The sequence below is a fragment of the Eretmochelys imbricata genome, chromosome 5 (assembly GCF_965152235.1).
Source record: "Eretmochelys imbricata isolate rEreImb1 chromosome 5, rEreImb1.hap1, whole genome shotgun sequence".
NCBI classification, from domain to species: domain Eukaryota; kingdom Metazoa; phylum Chordata; order Testudines; family Cheloniidae; genus Eretmochelys; species Eretmochelys imbricata.
The window spans coordinates 126,407,146-126,422,119 of record NC_135576.1 but is presented as its reverse complement, the minus strand read 5'-3'; the positions used below and the strand labels follow the sequence as shown (position 1 = coordinate 126,422,119).

General features: G+C 45.9%; 1 protein-coding gene and 1 long non-coding RNA gene across 4 annotated transcripts in view; one reads left to right on the top strand and one right to left on the bottom strand.

The window, feature by feature from the left end:
• Window positions 1–7,372, bottom strand: part of TRIM14 (tripartite motif containing 14) — a 29,701-nt gene extending 22,329 nt beyond the window's left edge. For all 3 annotated transcript variants that reach the window (XM_077817843.1, XM_077817845.1, XM_077817844.1), the window contains exons 1-2: window positions 6,974–7,372; window positions 341–436 (exon numbers count right to left, since the gene is read on the bottom strand). In XM_077817843.1, coding sequence (XP_077673969.1) covers window positions 341–436; window positions 6,974–7,363 — 486 coding nt within the window. In that variant the 5' untranslated portion in view covers window positions 7,364–7,372. The remainder of the gene's footprint in view (window positions 1–340; window positions 437–6,973) is intronic.
• Window positions 7,120–14,974, top strand: part of LOC144265310 (uncharacterized) — a 36,552-nt gene continuing 28,697 nt past the window's right edge. The window contains exon 1 of the long non-coding RNA XR_013346243.1: window positions 7,120–7,253. This is a non-coding gene — a long non-coding RNA (uncharacterized LOC144265310). The remainder of the gene's footprint in view (window positions 7,254–14,974) is intronic.

Genomic DNA, 14,974 nt, shown 5'->3' with positions numbered 1-14,974 from the left:
CGGGAACACCCATCACACGCTCCCAAAGTGACAAACTAAACTGCTAATAGGCCCTCTTCTATGGGTGTCCACATAGTTGGTTATACTGACATAACTACACCGGTTTATAGTCATACCTTACCTTATACCTATATAATCTTCCCACACAGACAAGCCCTTTGCCAAGTAACAAAATATTGGGAACAGAGAAGTTAATCACAACATTTACAAGATAAACTTGACAGCAAATTTACTTTCGCTCTAGAAAACCATGCTTGTGATTGAGCAGCTGTCTAGGCTGCAGCGTGGGTGGCATCTGAAAGCTGCTACTCCCTGATTAATAAGCAAGTTTCCACTTTACCTTAAGGTCATTAACAGCTTGTTCTATATGTCTTATATTGCCAACTTCCTGTTTCTTTTTCAATTCTAGCTCCTTCAAGTATCTTGTCATGAATTCCTGTTCATGTAAAATAAAATACATACTTGGTCATAAACAATGGTTACAAACATAATTATCCATTTTTCTTTCTACAGCAGAAGAATGTAGTCAGAAACTCCCCAAATCACAAGTTTATACAAGGTAAATATCGATACTCGTTAACTAGATCACGTATTTGAATACTGAAGCTGCCCATCTGATATCACTTCTGCAAGACATAGGGAAACTTACTGGGAAAGCCTGTTTTTCACCCTGAAATCTCTATTCTTGCTCAGACAGAAATAATACCACCTGCATATGTGTTTAGCAGTTAAAGGATCCCAGCTGAGCATTTTCATTTGGAAAATCACCCAGGGAACTATTGCCTGGATTCAAAATCCAGTGAATGTGTGTCACACTCTTCAGTTACAATAGATGTTTTCTGCTCTAGGACATAGTATAGACCCGTGGTTCTCAAAGCCAATCCACCCCTTGTTCAGGGAAAGCCCCTGGCGTGCTGGACCGGTTTGTTTACCTGCCGTGTCCGCAGGTTCAGCCGATCGCGGCTCCCACTAGCCACAGTTCGCTGCTCCAGGCCAATGGGGGCTGCGGGAAGTGACACGGGCCAAGGGACGTGCTGGCCGCCTTCCCGCAGTCCTCATTGGCCTGGAGCGGCGAACCGCGGCCAGTGGGAGCCGCGATCGGCCAAACCTGTGGATGCGGCAGATAAACAAACCAGTCCATCACGCCGGGGCTTTCGCTGAACAAGCGGCGGACCGGCTTTGAGAACCACTGGCATAGAGGCTGTACTATAACCTAATTTTATTTGAAGATTTTTGAAGTTTTTTGTTGTTTTTTTTACCTATTAACAGCTTAAATTGTGATTTTAAACATAAGAGCTATACCATGTCCCAAGTAACCCTTTCACACTGTTACTTTCACTCTAATAATACAGCATGATAAGGGATTCAGAAACCTTTAACAATCAAAGTTAATAGCAGTAAACATCATGCCATTGAAAACTCCCAAAAGTGTGGCCTTGAGCATTGGGAACTTCAGTGGACTCTGAAATGGACATGTTGCAGTTTTGGAGATATAGCAGAGTTTTAACTTGTGATGTGAAAATACATAGAGAAAGAAATGAGCTAGAGAGAGTGAAAAGAGGAGCAGAATTACCCTAATATACATATAAAGTTAAGGCTTACGGTGAGTGACAGTAACACAAATATGAATGTTTTGACATGCTTCAAATGCCGGGAGCAGAGGTAGGGGCTTTTGTATCTTAGTATTAAGGTGTCAGTGATGCGGCCCTCGGGCCAATGTACTAATCCTCATGTGGCCCTTGTGGTGATTTGAGTTTGAGACCCCTGATCTTGCCAGCTGTTTATCCACCTTATAGTCCATGTCTATAACCAATGCTCTGTTTAAAACAAACCAAATCCAATTAACATTTTATTGGAGTGAATGAGAAAATAACCACTTGGCTGTATCTGGTACAGGATGTCCTGCACTTCACTGCTTCTGCAGGCTGAGCTCATTGCACACACAGTGATTCATTCATAGACTCCGAGGCAAGAAGGGACCACTGGGATCATCTAGTCTGTCTACACAGGCCAGAGAACTGCCCCCAAATAATTCCTAGAGCAGATCTTTTAGAAGTACATCCAATCTTGATTTTAAAATGGCCAGTCATTGAGAATCTACCATGACCCTTGGTAAATTGTTCCAATTGTTAATTATTCTCACTGTTAAAAATTCACACCTTATTTCCAGTCTGAATTTGTCTAGCTTCAACTTCCAGCCATAAGACTGTTATACCTTTCTCTGCTAGACTGAAGAGCCCCAGTTTCAAATATTTGTGATATAAGTGCTCCCTCTGAAATGGGTGCTTTTTAATAGCAGTGCTCCACACTAGGACAAAACAGAAGAGTTACCATTAGATCGGCATGTTCTATGCACCTGCCGATTTCCTTACATCCCTCCATCCCCCCAAAACTAGGTCATCTAGGTGCTCTTCTCTTATCCCCCTCAAATTATCCATGTGTATAACTTGTCAATAGTTACATTATTTCTTTCCTTTCTGTCTGGAAATTGGTCATTCAGGGTGCTGACATTTGAAACTGCATTGGGAGGAAGGGTAGAGCTGAGACAGAGGCATGCCGCATTGTTATGCTGAAAGGTGTTAATTCTTTAGTTCTTTGATCTATAGACAATTACAGACCTGTTTAAAGCTAAGGGATATGCATGCCAGAGGCTCCCTGGGTTTCTTATTTTCCTGTTCTCATTTTCCAATTTTTATCAAAATCAATAGGCTTCTGCCCACTGAGGCCTAGAACTTTCCCTGAAGTTTTGGAAGAGATCAGATGCAGTGTTCAAAAATTATTGTGTTATATGCAGACAAACAGAGAAATGCTATCAAGTTGAGTGTAGGACCTTGCGTTGTTTGGCCAACATGGACACCACTGTCTCTTCTGACTAAGATTTTCAAAGCTGGTTGCCTAAAGTTAAACTCCTGGGTCCATATTTAGGTATCTAAGCGGCCTGGCTTGACGCTGCTGAAAGTCAAACTACTTACTTAAACAGCTAGGCATGGATTTAGGAGCCTAAACTTTAGGCACTCAGGCTTGAAACTCTTGGCCTCTGTGGGCAGAGGAAAAGAAGTCCCATTAGACCTCTGATTGGGGCACAGGAGTAATCTGCCATCAAAGCAGGGTGGATAAAAATCAATGATTTTAAAAAAAAGTTAAAAAATCGGATTTTTTTTAATTTAAATCAGATTTTTTTGATAAATCCTTTTTGAGGAAAAAGATAGTTTTAATTAAGATACATTATAGCTCAAAGATATCTCATCATGGAATAGGGATTATAAATTCTAATTCTATAGTATGAGACAATATATTCATGTAATGTTTAAGAAAGTTTTGTAAACGAGTTCCAATAGTTCATGGACTAGGGACCCAATTTTATGGGGTTCCTGAGGCTTCTGTATAGATTATTTAGGTTAATCTTTCTATCTACCCACTGGGACTCAGTGCTCAGTCTAGAAGATACCATCAGAGATGCTTAGTTTTGCAGTTCTCAAACTGTGGATTTGTGTCTCCAGAGATAACATGCTTGTTAACAACAAAAATGTTTTAAAATAAATAAATAAATAAATATACAGAGGTGAGAAATAACAGACCTCAACCTTATTGTCCCGCTGCAAATTTGTGAACACAGAGTCAATCCCTTGCCTCTCTTTAAAAGTGCAAAATTTCAAAAAGTTCAATGAATAAAAGATTGGTGGGGGCAGAATAGATCTGAACAAGGAGAAGAAGTCTGGAGATAAATATGAGAAGGGAGGGACAGGCAGTAGAAACAAAACTGAAACTGTTTGAGCGGCATATTCCAGAATGCACCTTTATGAAGAAATCCATGATTAAATCGAGTCTTCCTGACCAGTAATTCAGACCCATCATCTTAACTTCTGTACCCGGAAAGATAATCGAGCAAATAATTAAGCAATCAATTTATAAACATCTAGACGATAATAAGGTGATAAGTGACAGTCAGCATGGATTTGTCAAAACAAATCATGTCAAACCAACATGATAGTTTTCTTTGACAGGGTAACAAGCCTTGTGGATGGGGGGGAAAGCAGTAGACGTAGTATATCTTGACTTAGTAAAGCTTTTGATACTGTCTCGCATGACCGTCTCATAAACAAACTAGGGAAACGCAACCTAAATGGAGCTACTATAAGGTGGGTGCATAACTGGTTGGAAAACCATTCCCAGAGAGCAGTTATCAGTGGTTCACAGTCATGCTGGAAGGGCATAACAAGTGGGATCCTGGAGGGATCAGTTCTGGGTCCAGTTCTGTTCAATATCTTCATCAATTATTTAGATAATGGCATAGAAAGTACACTTATAAAGTTTGCAGACGATACCAAGCTGGGAGAGGTTGCAAGTGCTTTGGAGGATAGGATTAAAATTCAAAATGATCTGAACAAACTGGAGAAATGGTCTGAAGTAGACAGGATGAAATTCAATAAGGACAAATGCAAAGTACTCCACTTAGAAAGGAACAATCAGTTGCACACATACAAAATGGGAAATGACTGCTTAGGAAAGAGTACTGCGGAAAGGGATCTGGGCATCATAGTGGATCACAAGCTAGATATGAGTCAACAGTCTAACACTGTTGCAAAAAAAGCAAACATCGTTATGGGATGTATTAGCAGAAGTGTTGTAAGCAAGACACGAGAAGTAATTCTTCCGCTCTACTCAGCGCTGATTAGGCCTCAACTGGAGTATTGTGTCCCGTTCTGGGCGCCACTATTCAGGAAGGACGTGGACAAATCGGAGAGAATACAGAGAAGAGCGACAGAAATGATTAAAGGTCTAGAAAACATGACCTGTGAGGGAAGATTGAAAATATTGGGTTTGTTTAGTCTGGCAAAGAGAAGACTGAGGGGGCACATGATAACAGTTCTCAAGTACATAAAAGGCTGTTACAAAGAGGAGGGAGAAATTTTTTTTTTCTTAACCTCTGAGGACAGGACAAGAAGCAATGGGCGTACATTGCAACAAGGGAGGTTTAGGTTGGACATTAGGAAAAACTTCCTGTGAGGGTGATTAAGCACTGGAATAAATTGCCTAGGGAGGTTGTGGAATCTCCATCATTGGGGATTTTTAAGAGCAGGTTACACAAACACCTGTCAGGGATGGTCTAGATAATACTTAGTCCTGCCTTGAGTGCAGGGGACTGGACTAGATGACCTCTCGAGGTCCCTTCCAGTCCTATGATTCTATGATCCAGTGGAATCTCCGAGAGGAGGACCTGCAGAATTTCCTGCCACATATGCCATTCCCCCTGCTTCAAATCCAAGCACAAGGGCGCACACCTGCACACTGCAGCACTAGTCACAAGTGAGTACTCAGAACTGCCTGGAGAACATTTCTGCAATGCTCTGATTTGAGTCCTAGCATACATTTGCTTGTGAGGTTTTCACTTCTTACAGAGGCTAAATAAAATAACCGCACTGCTTCAGGAGCATTGCTAAAACACTGTCTCCAATACAAATGGCAGGAGCCCATCTTGCACAGCAACACAAAATTTTGACCAGCAATGTATTCAGTCTGCGTATTTGACTATGCTGTCAGAAGAGACAGCCTGGATGGAAATTAGGGGGTTACAGTGCCAGAACCCAGGCTGGTGTGCCAATGTCCGAGCTCACCAACAACACTTAGGGCTTGTCTACACCAAACAGCTTTTAACGACAGGGCTGTATAGACACAGCCCTGTTGCTAAAAGTCGGCACGGGTAAATGCTCTTTGTCGTCACTTTTGCAGACAAAATACTTCCACCCCCGCAAGCAGCATTCAGTTTGTCGGCAGGAGTATACTGCCACTTGCCGTGGCAAAACTTTTGTCTTTTGCAGGGGGATTAAGCACCCATGAAAGACAAAAGTTTTGTCGACAACTTGGCAGGGTAGACAAAGCCTATGTATTGATGCCATGTCCTGGAGAGTGCCTCTTTCTCTTCTGCTGAATCCACAGCCAAAAAATGAAATCTCTATCACGAAGAAACCAGCAGATGTCAGCAGAGGCTAGATATTTAGGGCCAGAAGTTCCAAAGAGCACTCACAACCAGGAGCCAGATGTTCAAAAGAGCTCAGGCTCCCATTTCAGCATCAAAAGTAAGCAGCCGGATTGATTCTAGTCCAAAGGATTGATTCTCCACTGCCAAGTTCTTTGCAAGAGTCATTTACATCAGTGCAAAGTACACGTCAAACTCTTAGCATCTCAGAATAGCTAGTAGCATTTGATCCCACTTTGCACTCCTTTTACTTAGGTGTAAATGACTACACAAAGCGCAAAGCAGTGGCGAAACAGGACCATAGTATTTTAACTTGAGAATGCTGGGGTTCATATTTTGAAACCCTCTAAATACGATAACTATTCTTTCCTCCCCCATTTTCACTTGCTCAGATCTTTTTGAAAAATTCTGCTTTGAATCTGAAACTTTCCAACCCAAGAGTAACTTTTCTGGAAAGTGTAAGGAAAACTGCTTCAGTGACTGGGGGACGGAGGGCTTTTTCGGCTTAAAGGGTATCTGAGGCATGAAGGAGACCCACTTAACATGCTCTTTACAGTCACAGAATCAGAATTATTAAACAACCTCCTTAAGAAAGGGATGGACGGTGCTTCCCAAATGCAGCCTGCCGGCACATCACCACATGGAACCTTCTCCGGTCAATGGTCATTACAAAGCAGGCTTCCTGGGTCGGGGCTCCTGGGGGTGGCCCTGGGTTGCTCTCCCCCCAGGGAGCCCTACAACCTCACAACACCCGGGCCCCTGTCCTCCACCCACAGTAACTCAGAGCGGGGGCAATGCAGGGGGATGGGCCCCTCTACACAGCTGGGTACCAGGCAGGGCTGTGCCGGGTGAGCCAGGGCCAGGCACGACGCCCAGTGCAAACAGGATGAAGCACCAGGCAGGGGCCCGTGCCCAGGCCAGAGAGGGGCAGACGCCAGGCAGGAGCCCGGTCCATAGAGGGTCCCGGCCCGGTCCATACACGCCCCCCCCCGTTACCTTGGCGCCCTGCGCGGCCTGCCCCAGCAGGCTGACGCGGTGGCCGCGGTGGGCGCCCAGCACCGGGCACAGGGCGCACACGCAGAGCGCGCAGTCGGCGCAGAACAGCTCCAGGGGCCGCTCCCGGTGCTCGGGGCACCAGCGGCCCCGCTCCCGCAGCGCCCACAGCTCGGCCGCCGCCTCCCCGGCCGGGCCCAGCCGGTGCCCGCGGAAGGCGGGCGCCCCGCCGGGCTCCCCGAGGTGCGGCCGCACGTGGGCCCCGCAGTAGGAGGCCAGGCAGGTGAGGCAGCTCCACTCCGCCGCGCCGCGCTGCCCCGCCGGGCACAGCTCGCACCGGGGGCCCGGCTCCCCCAGGGCTGAGGCGCCGCGCTGGGACTCGGGCTGCGCCATGGCCGGGCTGCGCCTTCTTCCCGCCGGGCCCGGGAACCAAAACTCGCCGGCCGGAGGGGGCGGGCCCGGGGGGGCGGCCCCGCCTCAGGCCGCGGAGCGCGCTGGGCCTCGCCCCCGGGTCCCCGCCGGCCCCGGGGCAGGTCTGTGGCGGGAGAGACCCGCTATTCGCGGGCCCGGACCCGCTGCAGCGCTGGGGGGCCAACCCAGCCCCCCGGGCTCCGGCCGCCCACGCTAAAAGCCGGGTCCCAGATCAGAGTGAAAGCCTTTCTCTGGGCCCTGCGTGGACAAGCCCTTGGAGAGGAAACAGGGCCCCAGCCCCTGCTATTGGAGCGAGCTGGCGGTGGTGGGGGACCCTTGCAAGGGGCTGAAGGCCACCCTGCGCCCCTCCTTATGAAATCTGCCCAGTGCCTGCCACAAAACGGCGTCCCTAACAGCCTGGGCCCCCCTTGGGCCTGCTCTGAACAAACCGTTTTGCTGGCATTGCCATAGTTGTTAGGGCTACGCCCCACCTGGAAACACGGCTATACGGGTAACAGAATCGTTTCCGAGATAGAGCTCGTTCCACTGGGGGAACTGGTATAAATGATACCATCCAATCGGTTGCAGGTATAAACTGCGTCTCCACTACAGGGAGTTGCCAGATAGCGACACTGGCAAACCCCTTCTAGGGTAGAGACTCTCCACAAAAAGAATAACCCGAGTTATCCTAATTAATGCTAACGGATTTTTGCAAGAGATACTATGTTCATGCTTCAGGGGTTAAGCCCATATATAACCCCCCAGATATCAGGATGAGCCCTACAGGGGGCTCACGGAGGGGTTCTTACATGTTTCTTTGAAGTGTCCAGTGCTGGCCCCTGCAAGAGACAGGATACTGGACTAGGTGACCATGAGCCTGAACCAGTTTGGCAATTCCTACATTCCTAGTCTGAATGTTACTGTTCCAGGTATAATATAGGCCCCTATCAGATACATCTGTATTGTATTCAAACATCCTCACAGACATTCCTGCTCCTAGTCTCTAAATCCAGCTATCCTTCCATCCCAACATAGGATTTATATTAATGGAATTTCCAAACATCCTTTTAGTCATCTCTGTGCTTCCTCAGTATGGGAAGATGTGCACAAGTATCCACAAATGACCTGATTTACATTGACACTAAGGGACTTCTGTGTCACTCTAGGAGCATAAATGGGCCTGGCTGTAAATAAGGCCCCTTTGCACTAGCCAAGCAATAGTAAAGGGGCCTAAGTTTCAATAAGAATCAGGACCAATAAGTCTTTAAGAGGACTTGCACACATGGAAAAAGTCAGTAAGATAACAGGAAACCACACAGTCACGAGACTACACCCACAAATGTCTGTTAAGTAACAAATACAGACAGACATGCAAAGAGTTTATGTAGAACCCAGAATGTAGAAAAACTAACAAAGAGATCTAATAGATCCAAATCTACCTACTAATCCTAAATCTACTTCCTAATAGAGAATTGACAAAGAATAATAGGGAAGTCTGATACCACTCACCCCAAGCTACATGAATTCATCAAAATCAGAAGCAGGCTCACAGAATGAAGCAATGCAAGGGTCAAATGCAATTATTGTGTAGTACTAGAAAGGACTATTAAAATTAATGAGTGTGAAACAGGTGGGAGAATCCTAAAACACCTGATCACTAAGGAAAAGCAGAATTCAGTTCCTCCAAAGGAGCAAGGGGAAGGAACAAGTAGCGGCCAAAATGGCTTCACGAGGGACTTACACAGACACCTGAAGATTGAACCAAAATCTTATGCTGAAAATAGAAAATTGGGCCCTGGTTCAGAAAACACACATCCATTACTTACATGAGTAAAGTTATGCATGTTCACAAGTGTTTAAAGGACGGGGGCCTTAGACACCAAATTGGTATATGGTATAGGTAGTTAGTGCCTGCAGGAAGATGAGGACACACAGAAGAGCAGAAAGAATACCATAAACTAATGAGAATATGGAGTGAAAGTGGTCAGAAGCTACTTGGCTAATCAGAGATTAGTAAAGCACATCCTTTTCTATGAAGTGCATATGGCTAGTTAGCACAGCTGCTGAACCTCAGAGTATGAGGTTCTAAAGTATCTAGTCACTTATTCGATATGAAATTGTTTGAGAAGAATAAGGTAGCCTTGGAGTTTCTGATGTTTTCAGGGTCTTCTCAGGCAGTTTGACAGCCTGAATTCTGTATTTCCTCTTTTAAATAGTGATGGGCTTGGGGACGTTAACGTTAACCTAGACTTCCTGCCTTATTTAAGGGTTTAGGGGGCAGGGAGGGATGTTTATAAAAAAACTACAGAGTTCTTGTAAGTTTCTTGTCACCTGGATTCTGAATGTCCTAGTTTTAGATACTGTTTTTGTATAATTCCTGTATTGTTGTTGGGTCTTTAATGCTTCAAGTCACAGATACGTACTTTCAACCTTAACAAAATCCTCTGGTAGGTAACGTCGTGCATCTGTCTTATCATCTCAGATATGGTTGCAATGTGTATTGGGAAGCTTCTGATCAGTGAGGTTTCACCCCTGTGCAAAGGGCCAGCAAAGCCTTCAAAATAGGGTGTAAATGCCCCATAGCCAGCCTCATGGTGACTCCGCAGTGTGGTGAATTTCACCCAGAGGGAACAATTAGGGGAAAGGGCAAGGTCAAAGCAGCAGAGCAGTCCATGCTGAGGAGTAAGGCGAATGGGAACTGTCCTTGCTTCTCGTCATCTGGGTACCTTTACATCTGCCTGGCCATCAGGCTGTGAAGGGAATGTAGCATGGTACGGTGGGAACGGGGCTAAGAAGCCACTGCCAGCTCTTTGCTAGTGCTAATCCCAGCTCTGAGAGCGACTTCTTGTGTGGCCTAGGGCAAGTCCCATTACCTCTCTGTATTTCGGTATGCTTGTTCTGAAAATGGGGATGATACTCAACGGCCAAGTGAGGAAGTTGGTGAAAGTGCTTTGCAAAAAGCATTAATGCCATCAGTGTCAAACATTGGAACTTAACACAGAGGACATGCGAGGTCAGCGTAGGATAGACAGGAATGGTGGAGTCTGTGCATGCTCTTAACAGCACAGGAAGGACTCAGAATGTTAAACATTAATAAGGAAGGCTCTTATGCAAATATACCACTCCCCTCCTGCAACGACAAACTTCTAATCTGCCCTTATAAATCCTGCGTGCACTGACCTAGCGGGCCATCAGAACTGCTAGAAAGAAAGAAAGAAAAAAAGGCTTCCTGTCTCAGTTTCCTTGTAAACACTAACAATGGGCACCTCAGAGGTTCCCATCAGAGAGAGTGCGTATATGACTAGCAACCTGCATTCCACCCAACAGGCGGAAATGACTTGAGTAAGCAGTGGGACAGTCAGGCTGAAGGAAACTGAGGCAGGAGGCCACTTTTCATTTTCAGCCTCAAAGTAAACTCAATATTAAATACATACACATAGAGCTTTTCAGTCTAGGCCAGCAGCTTGCAGGTTTTGTTTGGCTAATAGGATTTTTTTTTAAAGCCTGTCTGTTTCTTTGTGTAGTAAATTGCTTGTATATTTCTGGTCTGAGCCAGGTGTAGTTTTTAAAGTCTATTTTAGGACTGTTGATTAATCACAGTTAACTTATGCGATTAACTCAAAAAAATGAATTGCAATTAATCACACTGTTAAACAACAGAATACCAATTGAAATTTATTAAATATTTTGGATGTTTTTCTACATTTTCAGATATATTGATTTCAATTACAACACAGAATACAAAGTGTACAGTGCTCACTTTATATTATTATTTTTGATTATAAATATTTGCACTGTAAAAATGAACAAAAGAAATAGTATTTTTCAATTCACCTCATACAAGTACTGTAGGGCAATCTCTTTATCATGAAAGTTTAACTTACAAATGTAGATTTTTTTTGTTACATAACTGCACTCAAAAAAACAATGTATAACTTTAGAGCCTACAAGTGCACTCAGTCCTCCTTCTTGTTCAGCCAATCACTAAGACAAACAAGTTTGTTTACATTGACAGGAGTTTGTTTACATTGACGCCTGCTTTTTATTTACAATGTCACCTGAAAGTGAGAACAGGCGTTCACATGGCACTTTTTGTAGCTGGCGTTCCAAGGTATTTATATGCCACCCATGAAGAGGCATATGAATGTTTAGCATGCTTCGGCCACCATTCCAGAGGACAGGCTTCCATGCTGATGATGCGCGTAAAAAAAATAATGTGTTATTTAAATTTGTGACTGAACTCCTTGGGGGAAGAACTGTATGTCTCCTGCTCTGTTTTACCTGCATTCTGCCATATATTTCATGTTATAGCGGTCTCAAATGATGACCCGGCACATGTTCATTTTAAGAATACTGTTACCAGATTTGCCAGTTGCTTTGGGGTATGCTCTCTCTCTCTCTCTAACAGAGCACGTCTGAGAGGACCGGGTTAATCAGCACTCCCAAGCTGACCCCTTATATGTCCCTGGACTCAGCAGGCTGGGTCGAACAGTACCTCCAAGCTGTCACCCTCATGTGCCATGGGCACCGCACTGGAACAGAGTGCGCTTGAGCAGGCCGGGTCAAGCAGCACTTTCAATCTACCACCCTTATTTACCCCTGGACTCAGCAGACTGAGTTAAGCAGCAGGTTCAGCGCATCCCTATCCCCACTTTCACGTTAGACTTGTTCTGGTAGCGACCCACTTGATGAGCAAACCCCACAGGATTTGGGGGCACTGCAGGGATCTTTACGTTAGGTACGAGGAGCATTGCTGCAGAGCGAATGAAGAAGCCAAAAAACACCCACGAGGGGGAGGGAGAGAGAGAGAAGCAACCACCTTCCACCACCAAGTAGGCTATCACTGTACGTCCCTTTCGAGACCACAACGGGTTACAGAAGAATGGGACAGAGTCTGGTGTGGGCTTAGTTTTATAACAAAACTTGAGTGACTCCCTGGTGGCACTCTGCATGCAATTGGCAACGCTTTCCCAGGGGCAACCTGAGGAGTTGCCAACAGCGTAGAACTGATAGCAACGCGGCAGGGCCAGGGGGTTACTCCCATTCCCATAGAATCCATGCATGTAACACAGTAGCAGTTTTACTTCCTGGGCTCCAGTTGGCCAGCACCTCCAGAGGTTCAGAGGGATCACAAGTACAGCATAGAGCCTGGACCGCATCAGACTCCAGACACTTATGAACAGCAGTGTACTGGTGTAACAGTGGGATGTCATGGCTCCTGTTCGGGACCTGCGAGGGGGCACAGAAGAGAACAAACTTCCACACTCCCCGTGTACACGGGGAGAATCTGAGACCAATATTGCAGGGTGAACATGAAACAGTAACCTATGTGAAGGTGGCCATAATCAGTCGAGGACTTTTCCGGCCTTTTCCTGCCTCAACATCAGGGTAGGCACTGACAAGCCCACCCGACGTGTATTTTCCAATGGCCCCAAGCCATTTCTTCTTGCTAGCCAAGAAGGGTGGCTGGCAGGATGGAGAAGACAGTTATAATATTTCTTGAGGGTCAGGTGGTTTATCCTTCCACTTTTTGAGCTGTGAGGAATGAAACCCTTTTCACCAGCGTTTCCCATTTTTTCCATACAGGATTTTTACCTGATAAACACTGGGGCTGGCCCGATTCACACTAAAGCAGGGGCCATCCCAGGTGTGTGTCAAAGAGTGCTCCTTTGCTGAAAACTTTTTGTAGGTTACTGGTTGGCCTAATTCCCATATCAAAGGACGTTTTCCCCAGCCTAGTTTTCTGTCGATGTTTTGCTGTACTATGCCTAGCTGTGCTGCCACTCGCTTGTGTAGAGCAGCGATCATCTCGACTAAGGTTTGTACCCGTTCATCTGTTACCACTTCCCTTCCCAGGCACTAGGCAGTTCTACTCCTAACCACCAACTTTCAGGCATGCGCATTTGCCTTCAAAGGGAGTGTACCCATGTAGTGCCTTAGAGCCTCTTAGAACCATTAAGATGATTGGTAGCTTTTCATCCCCATCACTCCCTGAGCTCTTTACTTGTTTTCTCAAAGCTTCCTTTAGCATGCGATTGGTTCATTCAACTTGTCCAGAGGACTCAGGATGTCCAGCTATGTGGAAACGTTGCTTAATGCCTAAAGCCTTACATAGCTCTTGCATAACATCTCCCACAAAATGGGATCCCAAATCTGAATCAATTCTGGGAATTCCCATTCTTGAGAAAACTATGTTAAAGAGCTGCTTAGCAGTGACCGAGGCAGTGTTGGTTTTAATAGCAATGGCTTCCACCCATTTGGAGATGCGATCTACTATTACCAGGCATATTCTCTCTACTGGTGGTGATTAAAGGGCCTATGTAATCTATCTGAATTTGGGACCAGAGCCCCTCTATTCTTTGGTGCCCCAATGCATTTTTTTGAACCTGGTGATCAGCATTAACCATGGTGCACGGCAGACAATTGTCAAACCCCGTATCTATATCCGCTTTCATGCCTGGCCACCACTCTATCTTTAACCCTATTTAAAATATTCCTGTTTTCCTCTATGCCCTTGTTCAACTGCACAAACTGAATCAGGTCCCCCGGTACCTGGCTGGAGACTATCCAGTACCTTTGACCACCTGCATCCACTGCCCACCAGACATCTCCAACCTGCTCAATCCTGTATTTTCCTGTGGGATCTTTCCCTGTCCTGGCTAAGGACTGGAATTCTGTATCCCCATCTTGAAGGGTACTTAAGTCCAAGGTATCTATTCCTTTACCTAAAGTTTTTCCCTGGGTAGTTACTGCCTATATTTGTTCTACCTGGTCTGTGTCTCTAGTGTGGTTACTGGTAGCAGTAGTTTTGGCTAAGGCATCAGCTCGGTTGTTCCAGTGCGCTTCTTCTGATGTCCCTTCGTGTGGGTCACCCAGGTGTCCCCAGTTCTTTCCTTGATAACTTGTTTATCAGTGGGTCTCCCTCTGGAGATGCACTGAGAACTTAGAATGTCCACTAGCAATTGGGCTAATATCCCTGCGTTCCCCACTGTAGCCCTCACAGTGGGTCTGCCCCATACGTCGCACTGAAATCTTGTGATTAGCTGGGGAGGCCTGCAGGGAACCGGGCACCCCTACTGATCAGCCGACTCCCTCAAGAGCCTCCACTGAGAAGAGGGGGCAGGGATCTGGTTTTGACAGGGAGTAGGCATGGGGGACGCACTCCGTACCAGGCTAGTGGGCCGGGGAGCGGGGGTTCCCTGCATTAACTCTTTTCCCCATGACCTGAGACAAACCATTCATCAGGATGCTGAGGGGCTGATTATTATATTTTCCCCTAACATATCCTCCCCTAACTTCACCAGCTCCATCCAAATCATGTTCCTAAGGGTCTCCTTGGGTCGGCGCTGCCCAGGGTTGTGGGAGGTAGGGGGATTAGAATTGGGAGGGTGACTGGCAGAGTGAGGACCATTATTCACAAATGTGATAGCCTGCACTGGCTCTGAGGTAGTCTTTCTGCTGATTTGTCTTTTTAAGACACCAGTCTCTCGCAGCAAATCCCCTGCCTGTTTGATTTTTGCCACTAGTTCATTCCAGGTGAGGTGCTCTACCTCCACAGCCCCCACGGCCATTTCTGTTTGAGAATTTAGTCCT